This window comes from Pterocles gutturalis, unplaced genomic scaffold (genome assembly GCF_000699245.1).
Source record: "Pterocles gutturalis isolate BGI_N339 unplaced genomic scaffold, ASM69924v1 scaffold6363, whole genome shotgun sequence".
NCBI classification, from domain to species: Eukaryota; Metazoa; Chordata; class Aves; order Pterocliformes; family Pteroclidae; genus Pterocles; species Pterocles gutturalis.
Genome location: NW_010120311.1, coordinates 1 through 16,811, shown reverse-complemented (window position 1 = coordinate 16,811; position 16,811 = coordinate 1). Strand labels below are relative to the sequence as shown.

Below are 16,811 nucleotides of genomic sequence, written 5' to 3'. Positions count from 1 at the left end.
AACAAACAATACAGATACCAAGCAGTTCACAAACTCAAAGCTTAAGAGGGATTCTGTGTTGTAACTACATGCAAAAAACTTGCTGAGGAGTCCTCAAAAAATAGGTATTACTTAGGAAATTGCTTCAAAGGATATAAAAAAAAATTAAACCCCCTTTTATTTTGCCAAAGTAAAATAGTTTTTTCATGGTAGCAGTATGCTGAAAAACTATTTCTAAAGTCAATATTCTTGTGAACAAGTACAACTGTTAATTAGTTATCATTTACTATTTTTAAGGTATTAATCACTACTAGAAATGTCTGTCTAGAGACAGCCACAATTTACTTGTGTAAATTGGTAACAGAGAATTATCTCCAAGTTACAAATTTATATTCACTAATCTTGAGAGACCCTCACACTCTGAGATCCTGGCCAAACAAATTCAAAGGCAGTATTTCAACAAAAGAATATTTCAACCAACTTAATTAAAATACAAAAAACATAAGGTCTCCCCATGACTGAAATCAAGGTTGTACCATTTAAGATTCACTAGACACATACAACAGAAAGCAATTGAAACCGAAAAACCTATGAACATTCACAGCCAGAATTTGCTTGCTTTATTGCTCGGAAACACAGTAAAGCAATTTTAATACATATAGCAGCCTGGGGTGGAAACACAACACTGCACGTTCCCACCCAAATTATCACAAGCAATTTCCAGTAATCATATTCTCCCAGTTTGTACATTCAGAGGTATATAAACATGCTACAGACTTTGCATATATATTAATTTATATGTGATTTGTGAAAGTGATTATGTATATATCTAAGTAGTAATTACTCAGTTACCATCCCTTTTTAACAGGCATAGCGATACTCTGCAACTAATCCAATTTTCCTAGCATTTAAACTAAGATCTCTGTTTGAAATACTTTTTTTTAAAAAACTGGGCACAGAGTTTGTGACTTCTCACTCCTGCACATTTTGGTCACTCCAAACTATGCTGATGCAAAGCAGCACCGGATGACAGTGGGGCCACAAGCTATCAGATTATTTTAGCTGTAAAACTCATCCTAAAATATATTAAAAAAGAGAAGACAGAGTTGAAGTAGAGGCCAACAAACTCTAATAAAAAGCTGAAAAGCTAGTATTTTCTGGGTAACAACCTCCAGAAAGGTATAATGTAAACATATAGCTAGACATTGCTCATGTAAAAACACATGCTCTACAAGGAAGTGTTTACACCAAAACTACAGATATACCAGAGCTACTTTTTGGTTCACATGTAGTAAGCTAACGGGTTCAGTAAAGTTTGTAGAAGAAAAAAGAAAAAAAAAAAAAAAAAGGCAAAAACCCCCACATTCAAATTAATAGCAGAAAAACCATCTAGCACAATCTATTAATATGCTTTCACAAGAAATCCTACAGGAAACAAGCAAAATTCAACAGAAAGGGAAAACACCAATCTCAATCACAGGATTAAAGGACACCGATAGCTTAGCAGGTGGAAGTTCAATAATGCTGAGAAACTCTCAATTCAGTAAGGATTTTGTTTTCCATTTGATAGTAAATCCTCCCCTCAAAAGGCTACAGCCTGTAAATCAGGATAGTCAACCTTTTCCTTTCCTCATGGAATTATGGTAGTAGTCTGAACCAGCTCTTATCCAGGTTGGTGGATGACACACAAATGAAAAGCACAGTAACTACACTTGCTATCAAATGTAAGAAGGAAATTCCCTGGTTTTTAATTTACCTGATGCCAAACCAGTTAGTGTGACTACTAGCCATCCTGACCATGCATCATACAAACTTTTTGTCATCTCCCACGCTGATTCCTTCTTCTTGCTGTTAATCTGCAAAAAGAAATTGATACGTACATTTGTATGTGTTTCTGTAATAGGAATAGGAGGGAAAAAGTAAGTATGACACACAAACCGCATGATGCAAGCTTCAGGCAAATACAACTTCTCAAACTACAAGCATTCTCCTTGTATTAGTGCTTTACATAAGTAAAGCAACTTGGTAAAGTAGTGCTTTACATTGGTAAATCAAACAACTGACAGAGGAAGGTAAGTTTGCTTAATTTAAAAACCTAAAACCCAATAAATAAATTATTAGGATAAATGAATAATTTCTATGATACACATCTAAAATGTGTAATTGTAAAATTATGGCTCTCTTAAATCTTGTTTTTTGTTGAACCTGAAATAAGCTATTAGTGTACTACTACTAAGCTATTCCATACAATTCAAATTCCTAAACTTATATTTCAAATATAAACAGCTTTCATATGTAGACTAGAAACCACACAAAAATAAAGCCAAACAAAACCAAAAACTGGGTAATTAAACCAAGAAAGCACAATACTAGAAAGGAAATCTAGAAAAAAATACCATCTCTAAAGCAAATAAATATATTTTTATAGTTTCCTCTACATTTGTGACATTATCAAACTTTTTTTTAATAAAAAAAAGTTGTTTCTACAGTAGTGTGTCTTTCAAAACCACCATGAACTAGTACTCATCCCTTCTTCTTTTTACATCTTTCATTGCATGGCCAGTCTCCTATCATTCAGGGCACATTTCAAAATTTCACCATAGTTCTGTGACTATAACCTGTGAACCATCTTGTCTGATTTCTCTGGTCTTGGACGTTAAAATGAGTAACAGCTCTGAGATTTCACCCCAGATAACCTATTTCCAAGTGCGATCTGCATTGCCAGGATTTGGTCAGGCCCAGCGTTCTATCCAATGGCATATCAGCTAGACATTAACCTACACATCTTCTGCGTAAAGATGGCATTGTGTTAATTACTGCTTAGACATCAAATTATGAAATACAGTATTATACGGAAAACACCTTCTTACTTTTCATTAAAAGCATTCAAACAAGGTACGTGTTCTCAGATCCATTGTCCAAGGATCTCTTTTCCTTAAAAAAAGCACTAGATAGTGAAATTGTGGATGTTTTGTTTTTTTAAACTAGGGTAAGATTATTTTTTTTAACTATGTCAAAGCAAATCAACATATACATCCTACATTTGTTTCCAGAACGTTAAAAATGGTGTTTCCAAAGAAAGCAGAAGTATGTGAAGGAACTTCTCCCCTGGTCCCTCCATACAATTACAATTTATTTTTAACTATTCATCTTGATCAATTAAAAATATTTCAGGAGAAATCACATCTCCAAATCTGTTCTAAGAGTGAATCAATGGAAGCATCACAAAAGTTTGGCAGTAAGGATCTCTCCAAAAATGCTATTAAACAAGCCTATTACATGAAAGAAAGTATCTACTTTGTTACTGGACTTATACAATTCGAGTCCATTTCATGAAAGAATTTGTTGCAGAGCACACTGATAAAGATGAATGGCCTCAACTTTGAAGATCTTCTGAAGAAACCAATAGAGGAGAAAAGCAAGTTCTGTGATGGGAGAGTGGAAAGGACATTTACCATCCATACTGAGACTACTTCTTTGTTAAGCATATATACACTGTCTAGATATGAGAATTTTAACTTTCCATAACCCAAACAACAGCACTATATAGCAGTAGCTCAGATATACTTCTGTCAGTATAAAAGCAATACACATCACTGCTCACTTTTCTGCACAAGTACCACCATAAGCACCATTGTGCTACTAAAAATATATCTATGGTGGAAAATAGCCTTAAATATACTAGCATGCAAAAAAAAATGCAGTACTGTAGAAATGTCATTTGGGTGAGGGGCAACTATTCCCACTCTGTTAAATTACTGTTTCCTTTCCAAGTTACAATACTGTTGCAGGACTGCAAGTATCAATGTAACGATGCATTTTTAATAGCATTCAAGTAGTTCTAACTGATTTATCTACTCAAATTTGAAGGACGCATATATTTGTATGTGTACCTAGATCAGACCTTAATTCCAACACCCAACAAAAACTATTTTCCAAGTATTGTTATTTATCTCAAGTACCCGTCTATGCCTTTCTCTGTCTTTGCACTTCTCTCGAACCCAGTCAATGGTATGGAAGTCATCGTATGTTCCTACTCCAGGAATTGGTTCATCCAGAAGATCCAGTAAATGTGTTGAACTGTTGATACTTCCTCCATTTGTCATTGTATAATGAGTTCCTGTGGCAGAGGAAAGACAGAAATGAATAAATTCCGCAATAAACGAGGTATTCTAATATTCATAAGACTACAGCATATAAAATTTCTGAACAAGTAATTAAGATGCTTTCCATAATATGTGTATTTTACTTCATTTAGGTCTCTCAATGTTGCAGGTCACAATTTTTCCTGTCATTCATCTGTAGGTTAAATTTGCACACTGGTGACTTTGTATTTCCATTGGTTAAATATGAATGTACTAATCAAACTGTTGTTCTGTTTTGTGTGCAGACTCCTAAGAAACTTCAGTAGAACAAAGCAGAAAACACGAGCAGCCTTGACACACACTTAACTTGAAGTTTATTTCAGTTTATGAACTATCAGAGGAAAACCTTACTGTAAGAAAACCAAACCAGATGATTAGATATAGAGTTGACAGCACTTTCCCAAGTTGTCAGTTAATTTTAAATATACGTACCATTGATTACCAATCTGTCCTACATGTCTAAACCAAACCTAAAATACATTATCAACAGATTATCAGTGCAGCTAAAAAGTAGCAGAAAGCCAAGAAAATATTCATTTTTAAAAAAATTTTATATTTATTTAATACACAGAACAGCACTCAGTCATGAAAATTGTAAGTACTGTCTAAAGAAAATGTCTTCTACTAACCTCTCATCATTAGCTAGCTCCTTCACAGGTAGCCTGCATAGCAGCATCCTCAACACTATTTCTTTCAGTGAACAGGATAAGAAGAGCAAGTACTGAGAATTTTTCCCTCTTCATAGAGTGGTCAAGAAAGTTGTATTTTTTAAGCTTTCAAATTACATCAGTTCTGTAATATCTTGGCTTTTCTGAGTTCCTGCGATGTATTTACAGACCCCAAGTATAATTTTCTGCTGGATGGCTGCCTAAATATAGCATGGCCACCATTTGCACACTCAACAGAAACTGTGTCTGCAACAGCAACTGCTAAAAAGGGAACGTTTCTAATGAGGTTAATACAGACAGGGATATAAAGAAAGATTACTCGCACTTGTTTGACTAATAATAATCTGGCCAACAGCATACGGCATATCACAATAATCTCTGTTAAAATGTAGGCCCAAACTGGCCAAGACTTTTATCAGTTCAGACAGAACTAATTTCACCAGACTGATACTGGGATGATTGGTTTTTTAAAATTTGTTTTTAATTGCAGTCTTAGCTTCTTGGTGTTGTCAGCAGAAGTTTCCAATTTTTTTATTTTATTTTTAAAAAAAAGGTCTTCAAAGGGCCTACACCTGTAAATTCCTTCCAAATGCTACAAATGCAAGTTCACCAGCCCCAGCTCTCACCAACAATGGACAATTAGATTTATACATAGGTAAAATGTGCTTTTCCCCTTCAGATTTGTGAAGTCTGAGATCTAGCAGAATCAGCATGACACCTGGCACTATACTCAAACCCAAGGGTGTGCCTCAGCCATCTACTGCTTGAGAGCTCTCATTTATTCCTGCTATATAACACAGTGTTTATTTGGACATTTTCTTAGTGGTGAAAGACAACACACAAGAAAATAACACAAAAATCCTATTAAGACAAAATGCAATCTAAGATTTTTAAGATACACAAACTACTATTCAATACACATACACATTACATATAGAAAAGCTTAAAATTCTATTAAAAATTACTTTTTAATTTTTTACCTTAAAGCAAAAAAAGAGAATGCAAATACAGGAGACAACTTCTCAACAATGCCAATACCATTCTCTCATGCTAGCCTGGCTGCCATCTTTCTTAATACTGGTTTTTTCCCCAGTCTATGCCATATTAAATTCTCCCTCATCTACTCACCATAGCTAAGCCCTGTAAATCTCTTTCCCAAAGCTGCTGGCTAGTCTCTCTTAAGGCAGATGTAAAGAAGCATTACCCATGTTTCCATTAATAAAAGGCTAACAACAACAAATTACATCAGGTTTGCTAATAGAGGTGACTGTGAAAACCTTGCTTTAGGATAAGGAATTAAATTCTCTTGCCATTTCCAATTCTCATAACTAGAAAGGAAGTCCTTTAAGACACGTCTGGCTAACTGAAAAAGCAAGCTGATCTCGTGGAAGAGGTAGTAACAAAATTCACACTCTAATGATTAGTTTAGCTCTCAAAATTAGAAGAATAACATAACATATATTATGAAAATGTTATTTTTACATGAAATTAACCTCTTTGCAAAGGAAGGGGACATAAATTAAATTCAGACGCAGTTTAATTATTAACCTCCTACAAAGTTGCAATGTGATCAAGCAGTTTCCTGAACCTGAGCGATCATGGTTTGCATGATCAAAGCTTGCCTTTGCCCCAGGGGAGTAGGTTTTATGCCCTGCTATATGTGAAGCAATATCAAGCTATAAGGAGCATGCAATCCTATGCCACACAGGGCAAAGGAGAGTTGAGAGTTATAAATGTATCACAAATGGTAACAGATGATTTTACACATATCACAAGGTGCTGAACTGAAATTCTCCCCAAGGAAACCATCAGGGATGGCACCATATTCACTGCACCAGACCCTAAGCAGAACTCAGAGTAGACTACAAAGAATGGTCATTGCCTGGACACAATAAAAATCCCACCAAAACTGTGTCAGGTTCCTACTTTGTCAGCATTTGTCATTTGTTGGCACACCAAATACTGGAATATAAATTATTATTTTATGATGGAGAGAAGACACAGAACAAGATGCGAAGCTGAAGAGGTGGTAATGTGGAATACAGAGCTGCTGTCAATGCCTGATGCAGCTGAAAAGCTATAACCCTGTACCAAGTGAGAAGCAGGCAGCAGTGATACACTGCATTAGTGTGTGGTAGAAAAGCTGCCCTACAGAGAGCCATGAAGAGGACAACTACAACATCTGACGTTCTGTATGTACATATATAATTCTGACAGCAGTAAAAGAGGCCATTCCCCAGATAATATTATGATCTATGTAGCATATAACTATTCTAAACAAGAAGAGAAATATACCTTTACTAAGACTCAACACTTTTACAAACTTCTACTTCCCTTTCTTCCTTTCCTTCTCTAGCATTTCACAAAGATGTTCCTTCAAGCTGTGACGATAATGAGTCTTATCAGCATAACCACTTGCAAATTCTCATCATTCCTTACCAGTTTCATTCAAGTGTTATTAAATTTGTTTTCAACTCAATAGATTTTGTTAAAATCCTTACCACAATATAGATTTTACATCACAACATTCTAACCTCCAAGCAGGAAATCACCATTACCCTGATAAATTGTAGCATTTAGCTACAAATGTAGCTTTCTGGACATTCACAATGTTCAGGAAGTATTTCCCCTTCCCTCCTCTTCCTTTCCCCCAGTCCTCAAGTTTCAAGACTCTTTCTCAGGCTACAACTCAATGAAAATGCTTTTCATCAAAACACAAGCAGCCTTAGTCTTAAAAACCACAACCTGCACTTAGCACACAAGGTATATAGGCATGGCCTCTAGCTATAAGAGAACACCTCCATTTTCCATATGTACACACCTGAACCTGGGCGATTCTGCAGCTGTAAAGAAACCAAAGCCTTATTTTTGTTACGTATGAGCTTGCTTAAGGCTTTAATAGACTGGGAAGCAGTTGGTAAAAGTGGCAGGCAGAACTTTTACTATCACCGCTGTTCCAAACTAACCCATGTTACCACATGGAGGCAAACAGTAATATACTGGTCCTCTCAGAGGCTCAATACAACTCATAGGAATCCTTACAAAGCAAATTCAACACAATCCTTCCACACAGTAAAACGAAGGTAACTGGCAATCCTCTATTAGAACACTTCTCCAACAGCATCTTTAACAATACCGTAATCTTGACACATAATGAGCGAGCTGCTGCAATCACAGACTGCAAGTTTGCAGAAAGTAAGCTCCTAGACAATAAAAGCAACATGCTTCTTCAGAGAAAGGAGATTGTCTTTTTAGGTGATCCAGTTGCTGTAGGTCTTGCCTGAACTACCTTCTAGGAAAGCAGCTGACTTTTGCTATTCTTCCATGCCTGTAATTCCCAGCCTTCAGCACAATCTTTTCTCAGCAATCAGCGTTGGTAGTGCTGAAGAACTGCTTCAACTGATGTTGTTAAAAAAAAAAAAAAAAAAAAAAACCAACCAAAAAACCAACCCCTACAAAAAATAATAAAGACTATCACATCATGTTGAAAGAAAAAAACTCTAATAAGCATTAAGTGAAACACTGTACCTTAGGACACCTGACCAGAATGAGGTACAGCAAGAACAAACAAAAAAAAGCAACATGGACAAAACTAAAGTAAGACAAGTAGATTCCAACACCATAAAACAGCTCTAATCACTGAAGAAGTGGGGGGTTTGCTTTTTTAATAAGAATGAAATAAATACAATCCAAAAATTGCTTGAGAGGACACTAGGCCTGATAGAGAAAGCAGTCCTTACCATATTGCTCTCCTTCATTTCCCTCTGAAGATGAAATTATACTGAATGTCTGTTAGGTCCCAACACTGATCCAAGCTCCTGCTTTGCTTAGCTAGTCCCTCCTGACTTAAAGCAGGAACAAGGAAATTACAGAACTAGTATTTTGCTATATTCACACAAGTTGTTTTACACATTACAGATTCCTCCTTGCCTTATGTTACCCCTGAGGCAAGGAATATCTCGTCTTTCATATTGTCTTCAGTCTTGACTGATGTTGGAACTGTGATAAACATGACAGAAAGCTGATCTATGTAGATTACACACAGCATTTTTCAGGTGCTGCACAGAGCATTTTCAAAGGCTGCCTCACCTCCTCTAATAGCGATTCCATATTCCCTTGTCCTTTTGCAACTCAGTAGATTTCTTTCAGATTTGAAAGAAATCTGGGCAACTCATAGCTGATGAAAGCTGAGGTTTTTTAAAGAAAAATACCTGGTAAATTTTTAGCTAATTTGTTTAAAAAGAAAAAGATCCCATCAGCAAGGACTAATACCTTTAAAACACAAGCAGACCATAACTGACTATTCGCTACAGTACAGTCCAAAAAAGATAAAACATTTCAAACCACTAACATATCAAAACGCGAATTGCTGACATTCATATGCTGCTGCATTTTTCACTTCACAGATCTCTCTCAACAAGTCCCCAGCGAAGGAACACAGTAGATCATGAAGACCTTCAGGGTCCTGCTACCCTGTCTGTAATATGAAGAAACAAATAGACAATGGACTTGGGTTCTCATTTCCTGATGTTCTCTCTTCTGGGGAGGTAGTGGGTTCCAGTTTCAACACAGTGTGACTTAAAAATCCCACTGAAAGTACACTTAAAACACTTTGAGTTAAAGAAATTATGGAGCAGGTGCTTCACAGTTATTTAAACACAGTTTCACACAATAAAGGGGTTTTGCAATGTACTCGCTCCCAATTCCTGCATAACTGTTCAACAATCCTTCCCTTACATTCAGTGTTCCTTCTTTTCTCATAAAAATAATGAGAAGAGACACATCAAGATTTAAGACAAATGCTGCATCCTGGGTAATCAAATGGTGCACGATAGATTTTCATGTGGTTCTCCATCATGCGATTATCTGAACAACTACCCAATATCACCTAGAGAACAAATCCACACAGCTACTGCCTCCATAGAGAATAAGGTACAGAACTGAGACATGAACAGGGCCAAGAGGGTGGCTAGCAGATTTAACAAGGGACCCCAATTTTATGATAAAGACCTCTTTATATGCTTTATAGTATATGATATACATCTTCTGAATGCCCACCACAAAATACATCCCTGTCTAAAACCTAGCATATATCAGCTTACTCCATTTTATGAAATGAGACACATCTCTCAGTACATAATTACACAACAAGGCTGAGCTGATCTAACAGACTGCTGTGACCTAAACAGGAGATCTTGCTCCCCCTATTTCTCTCTCCCATTCCTGGTCACACACTCCCACTCCCACCCTTGGATCAGCTCTGTCACCCTTGGATCAGCTCTGTCACCCTTGGATCCAACTGTGCAGTAAACCAATCAATCAAACATGCTAATCCAACTAAGCAGACAAAACTACAAAAAAAAAATAATTGTGCCATTACACAGAACTGGAATCAAGCTTCTGTGCTGTTAGACAAATAGAACCACTGCAAGAGCAAGAACTGAGAGACGAGATGGGGAATGACAAGCAAGTTCACCCCCTTCTACAGCAACAAACTGTCAGATTGGTTATACTGAAATATATAAATGCACCTTTGGGATCTTGTTAGATTTTAATTATGTCTTTCTGCTGGAAACAATTAAAAACTTCTATATAAATATTAATGTCCAGACACTATACAGTAATATCAATTTCACAGAGCTCAAAACTCCCAAAGATGGCTACGTTTGAAAACATTTCAGAGTTGTCAGCACAACAGATAAACAGTATCAATATTGTAGTCAATGGCAGAGCAATAATAGCACCCAATTTCTCAAATAAATTTCTCTACAAGCTATGTAATTGCTAACTCTTAGAGCAAGAATACACTAGCTTGCTGCTGCTCACACATCCCTTTTTCTAGACAGTGCACAACCACACAGTATTCCCCTCAGCTGCCATCCTTCTGGCTGACAACAGTGCAACTTCTTTCATTTGTGCTACTACAAGCAGTATGACAGGAGGGGAAAAAAGAAAAAAATGCACCTGAATGAAAATGAAGTTAATCAGCTAATCAAAGGCTGGAGTAAGCTCTCCCTGACATGACCATCAGAACCTGCTGAGTGCTAAAATCAGCAGGGGCTGTAGCTTTCCGGAGGCCAGATACTAATCCAAGGCTTTGCTTCACCTGCGTGCCCTTGGGTATTAGGTGGCAAGGGGAACTGAGACGGGGAAGCACCCTGAGTGCAATGCACACCATAAGGATCATTTACATATTTAACAAAGAAGATCTGCATACACAAGATAAGTGTTAGGTGACTGAGCTTCTTTCTGTCTTCATATTCAGACCTCAATATAGGAGGCTTTCAATTAAAAAAAAAAAGAGACAAGAAACAACAATCAGTTTATTTGAACTTGTCTGTAACCACTCAAGAAGAGTCGTTATGCACTATTGTCCTTTCCTGGCTAGAAGTAATTTTTAAATTTCAGAATCAGCAGCACAGCATGCCATGCTAGAGTGCTACCTTTGCTATTGCTGATGATCAATGATTTTAAAGTGTTTATGATCAGGTAATATGTTTGCCTTTGTGTCTAACTATGAATTTGCATCCTGTCTCTTCAGTTGGCTCTTCTAAACTGCATTAAAGGCTTACAAGAACAAATTGGCCTCTACGTTACAGTCAAAATGCATACAAAAATGACAAAACTATATATGCGCTAACTGAAAAAACATCAGCTGGAAAAAATCTGATAGGTGGGAAACAGGAAGACTCAGAACAAGATCTGAACAGGGAAAAGAAATAAAATGCATTACTAAAGCACGGGGTGATAATCCCCTCCTTTCTGCTTCTGCTCCCTCCCCCGCCGCAAATACCTGCGTTTAAAAATAACCTTTAAAAAAGTAGGAGTTCAATGAAAGTTGAATAGTAGCACCTCAGAGTTAAACCAAGACATCCACTGCAAACACACAGGAACCTAAGAAGCAAAATGAGGTCAAATATTGTTCAATGTGTAGAGCATAATTAAAAAAAAACCCAAAAAACAAAAAACAAAACTTTAGCTTTTTACTTTAGGTTGAAGAAACACTTCTGTTTCTATGATGCAGCAGAAAAAAAATGGCTTTATTATCACAAATTTCTTTTCTTGTAGTCTTACAGGGAGAACAGACTATATTTATTTAGTTGTGTCTATAATGAATATGGACTTCAGATACGCAAGTGAAGAATTATGGGGATCCCCACACTACCAAATTGACAACTTACATTAAGATAAACAGTGCAGGAAGGAGATGAGAAAAATAAAAGGTATAAAGATATATAAAGTTAGATAAAGCAAACATTACAAAAGGAAAGTAATCTATCACCTAACAATGGCCAAGGCAATAAGAGTCAGAACAACAGAAATGTAGATAATCAGATTTCTAAGCACTGCTGCTACATGTACATAAGAGCTACTTATATATTGTTTTGGAGGGCAAAGACAGGATGCAACAGAAATAATAATTCTACTAATATGATTATCCCAATCAGGCCGAAGGAGGGCATAATCTTGGTTTGTTCATTAGGTTTCTAATATGTCAGATAATAGTACATCTCAAAATTATTTCCAAAACTGAGAAATACATACCTGATAGAGAACCTTACCAGTCGTATAGCACATGCAGACAGATAACCCGTAACTATCTACGAAGAACTGTAGTTACATCTCATGGTACTTTCTATTAATCACCAAAGTCAAATATACTAAACTCACAATTGAAAATCCTTATCCCCTTTTTATACTAGGAACAAGGTGCAGCAGAAATTCAGTGTCTTAACCATGTTGAGTTTCTCCAAGTAACACATCTTCTGAAAGCACTCAGCGTTCAACAACTATAATCATCTCGATCACGTTTTCTGTCATGAGCCTGTAATTAGTCTAAAATTAATTTTATTACTCTTCCTCTGTTACCAATAAAATTCCAGAGTCAAACTCTAGCTCTGAGCATGTGTACCCAAATTTCACATCCATTTACTTCAACAGTCACACTGAGAATTTCAGTCTCTAATGACTTTTGAATTATCTACCAATTCTTAAACATGAGGCCCATAAGCAAAAATGCAGTCTAAAATACAGAAGTATAACTTTTACCACTCAGAGGATCTGAACTCAGTATGCACCTGACTCAGACTCTCCCTAGGGTATTATTAAATATCCTCTGCCCCATAGCTTATGGTAACAGGGGAAGGTGGGCGGGGGAGAGCTTTCCCCACTGTTACCATTAAAGGTATAGTCTAAGCAACAGGAGTTGCACCTACACGCAGTAGTGACTGGTACACACAATACATGAAACTGAGAGTTACTTTATCTCTCAAAAAAAATTAGGTTTACTAAAACTAAGTAATGAGTAAATTTGGTGTGCTCTTTATACACCAAATTTTCACATCTCCTGGCTACTGACTCAATCAATCACAAATTATTAGTGGTACAGCATTCCATTAATTTTGCTTAAGGACTTCCAAAATCTAAAATCTAAGATGTACTTATGTATATGATTAAAAAAAAAAAAAAAAAAGTGAGTTAACAACCCTCAAGCTTGCTGAAGCTCAAGTTTTGTTACTGCTAGGCTGGCCACTATGCATGTACTCTTATTGATCAGACTTCAAATTTTTAAAGAATGGTAAAATGAATGTTTATATAAAATAAAAGGGGGGGGGGGCGAACGGGAATCAAAGAGTCTGAGCATGTCTGTGAATGGCTGAAAGACAAGCAAGATACCCACAGTCTGGAGCTTTCAAAAGGGTCCAGCTAGCAAAAATGATGCAAAAATAAATCCAAGCACAAAGAACTGAGCAACAGAAATAATTTATTTACGCAACATATATTCCAGCATATTGTTAATTAGATAAAAAATTCTTACGAAAAAGTGTACGTCAGTTACTTATGATATATGCAATCCTAAAACAGGACTTTAAAACCCTTTCTAAGGTGAGAAGTAGTACTTTTGACTCTTTTAATTACCAGAGAAGAGAAGAGAGTAGAAGTAAACTGTGTTCCTGAGGCTTTATTTCAGTGTATCAGGAAGGACAAAGAGGCCTGGAATGACGCATTTAATACCAAATAAAGAGAAGTCTCAGGACACAGCAAGTTAAAGGAATTCCTGATAAGAACTATTCAATAATATCGGGTTTTTTTCAAAGATACAATGAAGACTAAACAGCATTAAAAGATAAACACAATTAATAAATACCTGTTTTAAAATCTTTCCACTGAAAAAAAGAAACGCTCTTGTCAATGCAATAATTTTTTAAAATAATAATGTATTATAATATTTCATATTTCATATCACTGAACTTTAGGAAAGGCCATTAACTAAAACTCAAAGACCCTAATGATTTAAACAGTCATTTCATTATTGCTGAGGTACAGCCACTTTGGGTGAGCCACTGCAGTCAATTAGTGCAACAAATGCTTTGATGTTACAAAGCAGTTTTGCATGATGTGAACATTACTCTGCAGAAGAGCTGCCAGTATGTGAATAAGGGAAAAAATTTAACAGGCTTTAACAATTAAGCTTGTTTTCTCAAAATATCTTTGCCTATTTGCTCTTAGCTTGCTATTACAATGCTCTGAAATCTACATTAGAGGAAAAAAAAAATCTTGGTAGTATTCTTTTCTAGACTCACAGATAATAAAGAAATGTGAAGAATTTACTTTAAATGTCTTTGTTTGTCTGTTAGCATTTTAAGCCTTATTTTGATAGCTAGATGACAATAAAAGATTACTGTGGTATTGTAAATCAGCATTTGCAGGAAATACCCACAATTTTTTATGAATTCTGAAACAAACTGGCCTGGAGACTCAATTTTCTTATGGGTCACATGCACTTGGCAAATTAAGATTTATAAGAGACTATGGTCACAATGTTGTGGTTGTGTTTTTGTTTGGGGTTTTTTTCCAATCTAAACTCACCACAGCAAACCAAAGAAGCACCAATAACACTGTTTTTGAAATGCAGTATTAGAGTATAGGAAGTACAAGCCCTAACAGAAATCAGTGAAACTGCAAAAAGTGACAAGTCACAACTGGGACTTCTCTTGCTAGCTCCTAGTGGTGTCACCGCAATGGGAACACCTAGTCAAACCCTTGACTGTTTTAATTACAGTATTTGTAAACTATACATTTAATAGCAATACTCCAGTGTGCCAGACACCACTTTGCACTCTACTTTTTCTACTGTAAAATCAACTAAAATCTGGTCATTTCCAGGAATATACAACCTGATCACATTTCAATGTCTAACTACAACTTGCAGAGTTTGAAAGTTAATAATAGGGCTGGCTTGCAGTTTTCACCATTAAAAGTTCCTACAAATCTACACTCACAGCATAGTCGAGATTGGAAGAGATCTCTGGAGGTCATCTGTTCCAATCCCCCTGCTCAAGCAGGGTCACGTAGAGCCGGTTGTCCAGGACCGTGTCCAGACAGCTTTTGAGTATCTCCAAGGAAGGAGATTTCACAACCTCTCTGAACAACCTGTTCCAGTGCTCAGTCACCCTCACAGCAAAAAACTGTTTCCTGATGTTCAGAGGGAACCTCCCCTGTTTCAGTTTGTGCCCATTGTCTCTGGTCCTGTCACTTGGCACCACTGAAAAGAGCCTGGCTTTATCTTCTTTGGACCTTCCCTTCAGGTATTTATATACATTGGTACAATCTCAAATTCACACCTTGCAAATGTTCTAAGAAATATCGTCCTCAGTTTTTCAGAAGTTATTTTAAAATCTGACTTGGAGAACTATCCAGCACCTCCTATATAATAATGATCTGGGGAGAGAAAAATTTGCTTGTCTTAAAATACTCTAAACCATATTAGAACTTGTTGATAATGAATACTGAAAAGCATTCTAAGAATCATAAAAAGACAACAAATAACCTTTTATGTAAACTACTAAAATGCAGATAAAAATGCAAGATGAACATAAAAAAGTGAGACCTCATTTATTTACTTATGGAAATAAGAGTTTACAAGGAAAGGTGAAACAATGAATTAACACAGAGAACAAAAGTCATCACGTAAATTATATCTTCATTCTCAGCCTACCTCCTCTCTAATGCCATCACCAGCAGCCATAACTGTTGATAACTTTCTAATTTTAGATCAGCCAATTTAAACAAAACTAAAGTGAGAATTTACCACATTTACTATTTTTAAACACCAAAGTGCAACCATCAAATCCAACAACAAAAAAGAGACTTGCATCCTCAGAATTTGAAGGTATAACTTTAACTTACTGTATCTTCTCTCAGTACAAAACAAAATCTTTATAGAATATATTCTGCTTTACATTTGCAGAAAGAAACAAAAGGCAAGCTCAAAAGGTTTTTTTTTCCTGAACATTGGAAACACTTTAAGCCTCCCTCCTTTAAGCAACATTGTTAAGAACCTACCACAAGCTCCAGTTTCTTAACAGCTCATCAGTATTAGCTTAACTAACATACTACAATTGTATAGCTTTCCCTTCAGGTATCAGAGGTCAACAAAGAGTCAAGTCTAAAAGCACCTACGGAAACTTCAACGCTAGACAAACACTGTTCCTATTCAAGTTAGTGAAAGGCATGAAAACAGCCTACTGACTACACTCTTGCCAATTTGATCATGGTCAGTCACAAACACAATTTTGGTGTTTTTGTGCACGAGATGGTTTTATTGATTTAAAAAAAAAAAAAAACCCACAACGGGAGAGAAAGGAAGGACTGCCACATATCGAAGATGGAGTCACCAGGCGATGAGATGTGAAGCAGGACTAATCTGCCCACAGAGAAACCAATCACTGACAGCACAGAAACCAGCCGGAACCGAACTCTCCTCCTATAAAAGGCAGCAGGCTGGCAAAACAAAGCAATGCAAGAATTAACAAGGCTTCACACCTCTGCTTCAAAACCGAACAGCAGTCTCACGCATTCAGATATACAAACAAGTAACTCAGACGTATATTCGGCATACCTCGTTTATGCAACTCCCTGAGCGGAATGCCGTCTCCACCCCCGCCATCGTAGGGCAGATAGGGATCAGAAGAGACATCCATGGATGTGACGACCCCGAGGCCCGTCCGCCGGCTCA

The 16,811-nt window shown here is 36.6% G+C and overlaps 1 protein-coding gene across 2 annotated transcripts in view; it reads right to left on the bottom strand.

The window, feature by feature from the left end:
- The window catches only part of CLCN3 (chloride channel, voltage-sensitive 3), a 36,102-nt gene extending 19,326 nt beyond the window's left edge, over positions 1-16,776 (bottom strand). For both annotated transcript variants that reach the window (XM_010076849.1, XM_010076850.1), the window contains exons 1-3: positions 16,695-16,776; positions 3,942-4,099; positions 1,736-1,835 (exon numbers count right to left, since the gene is read on the bottom strand). In XM_010076849.1, coding sequence (XP_010075151.1) covers positions 1,736-1,835; positions 3,942-4,099; positions 16,695-16,776 — 340 coding nt within the window. The remainder of the gene's footprint in view (positions 1-1,735; positions 1,836-3,941; positions 4,100-16,694) is intronic.
- Between the last annotated feature and the right edge of the window lie 35 nt (positions 16,777-16,811).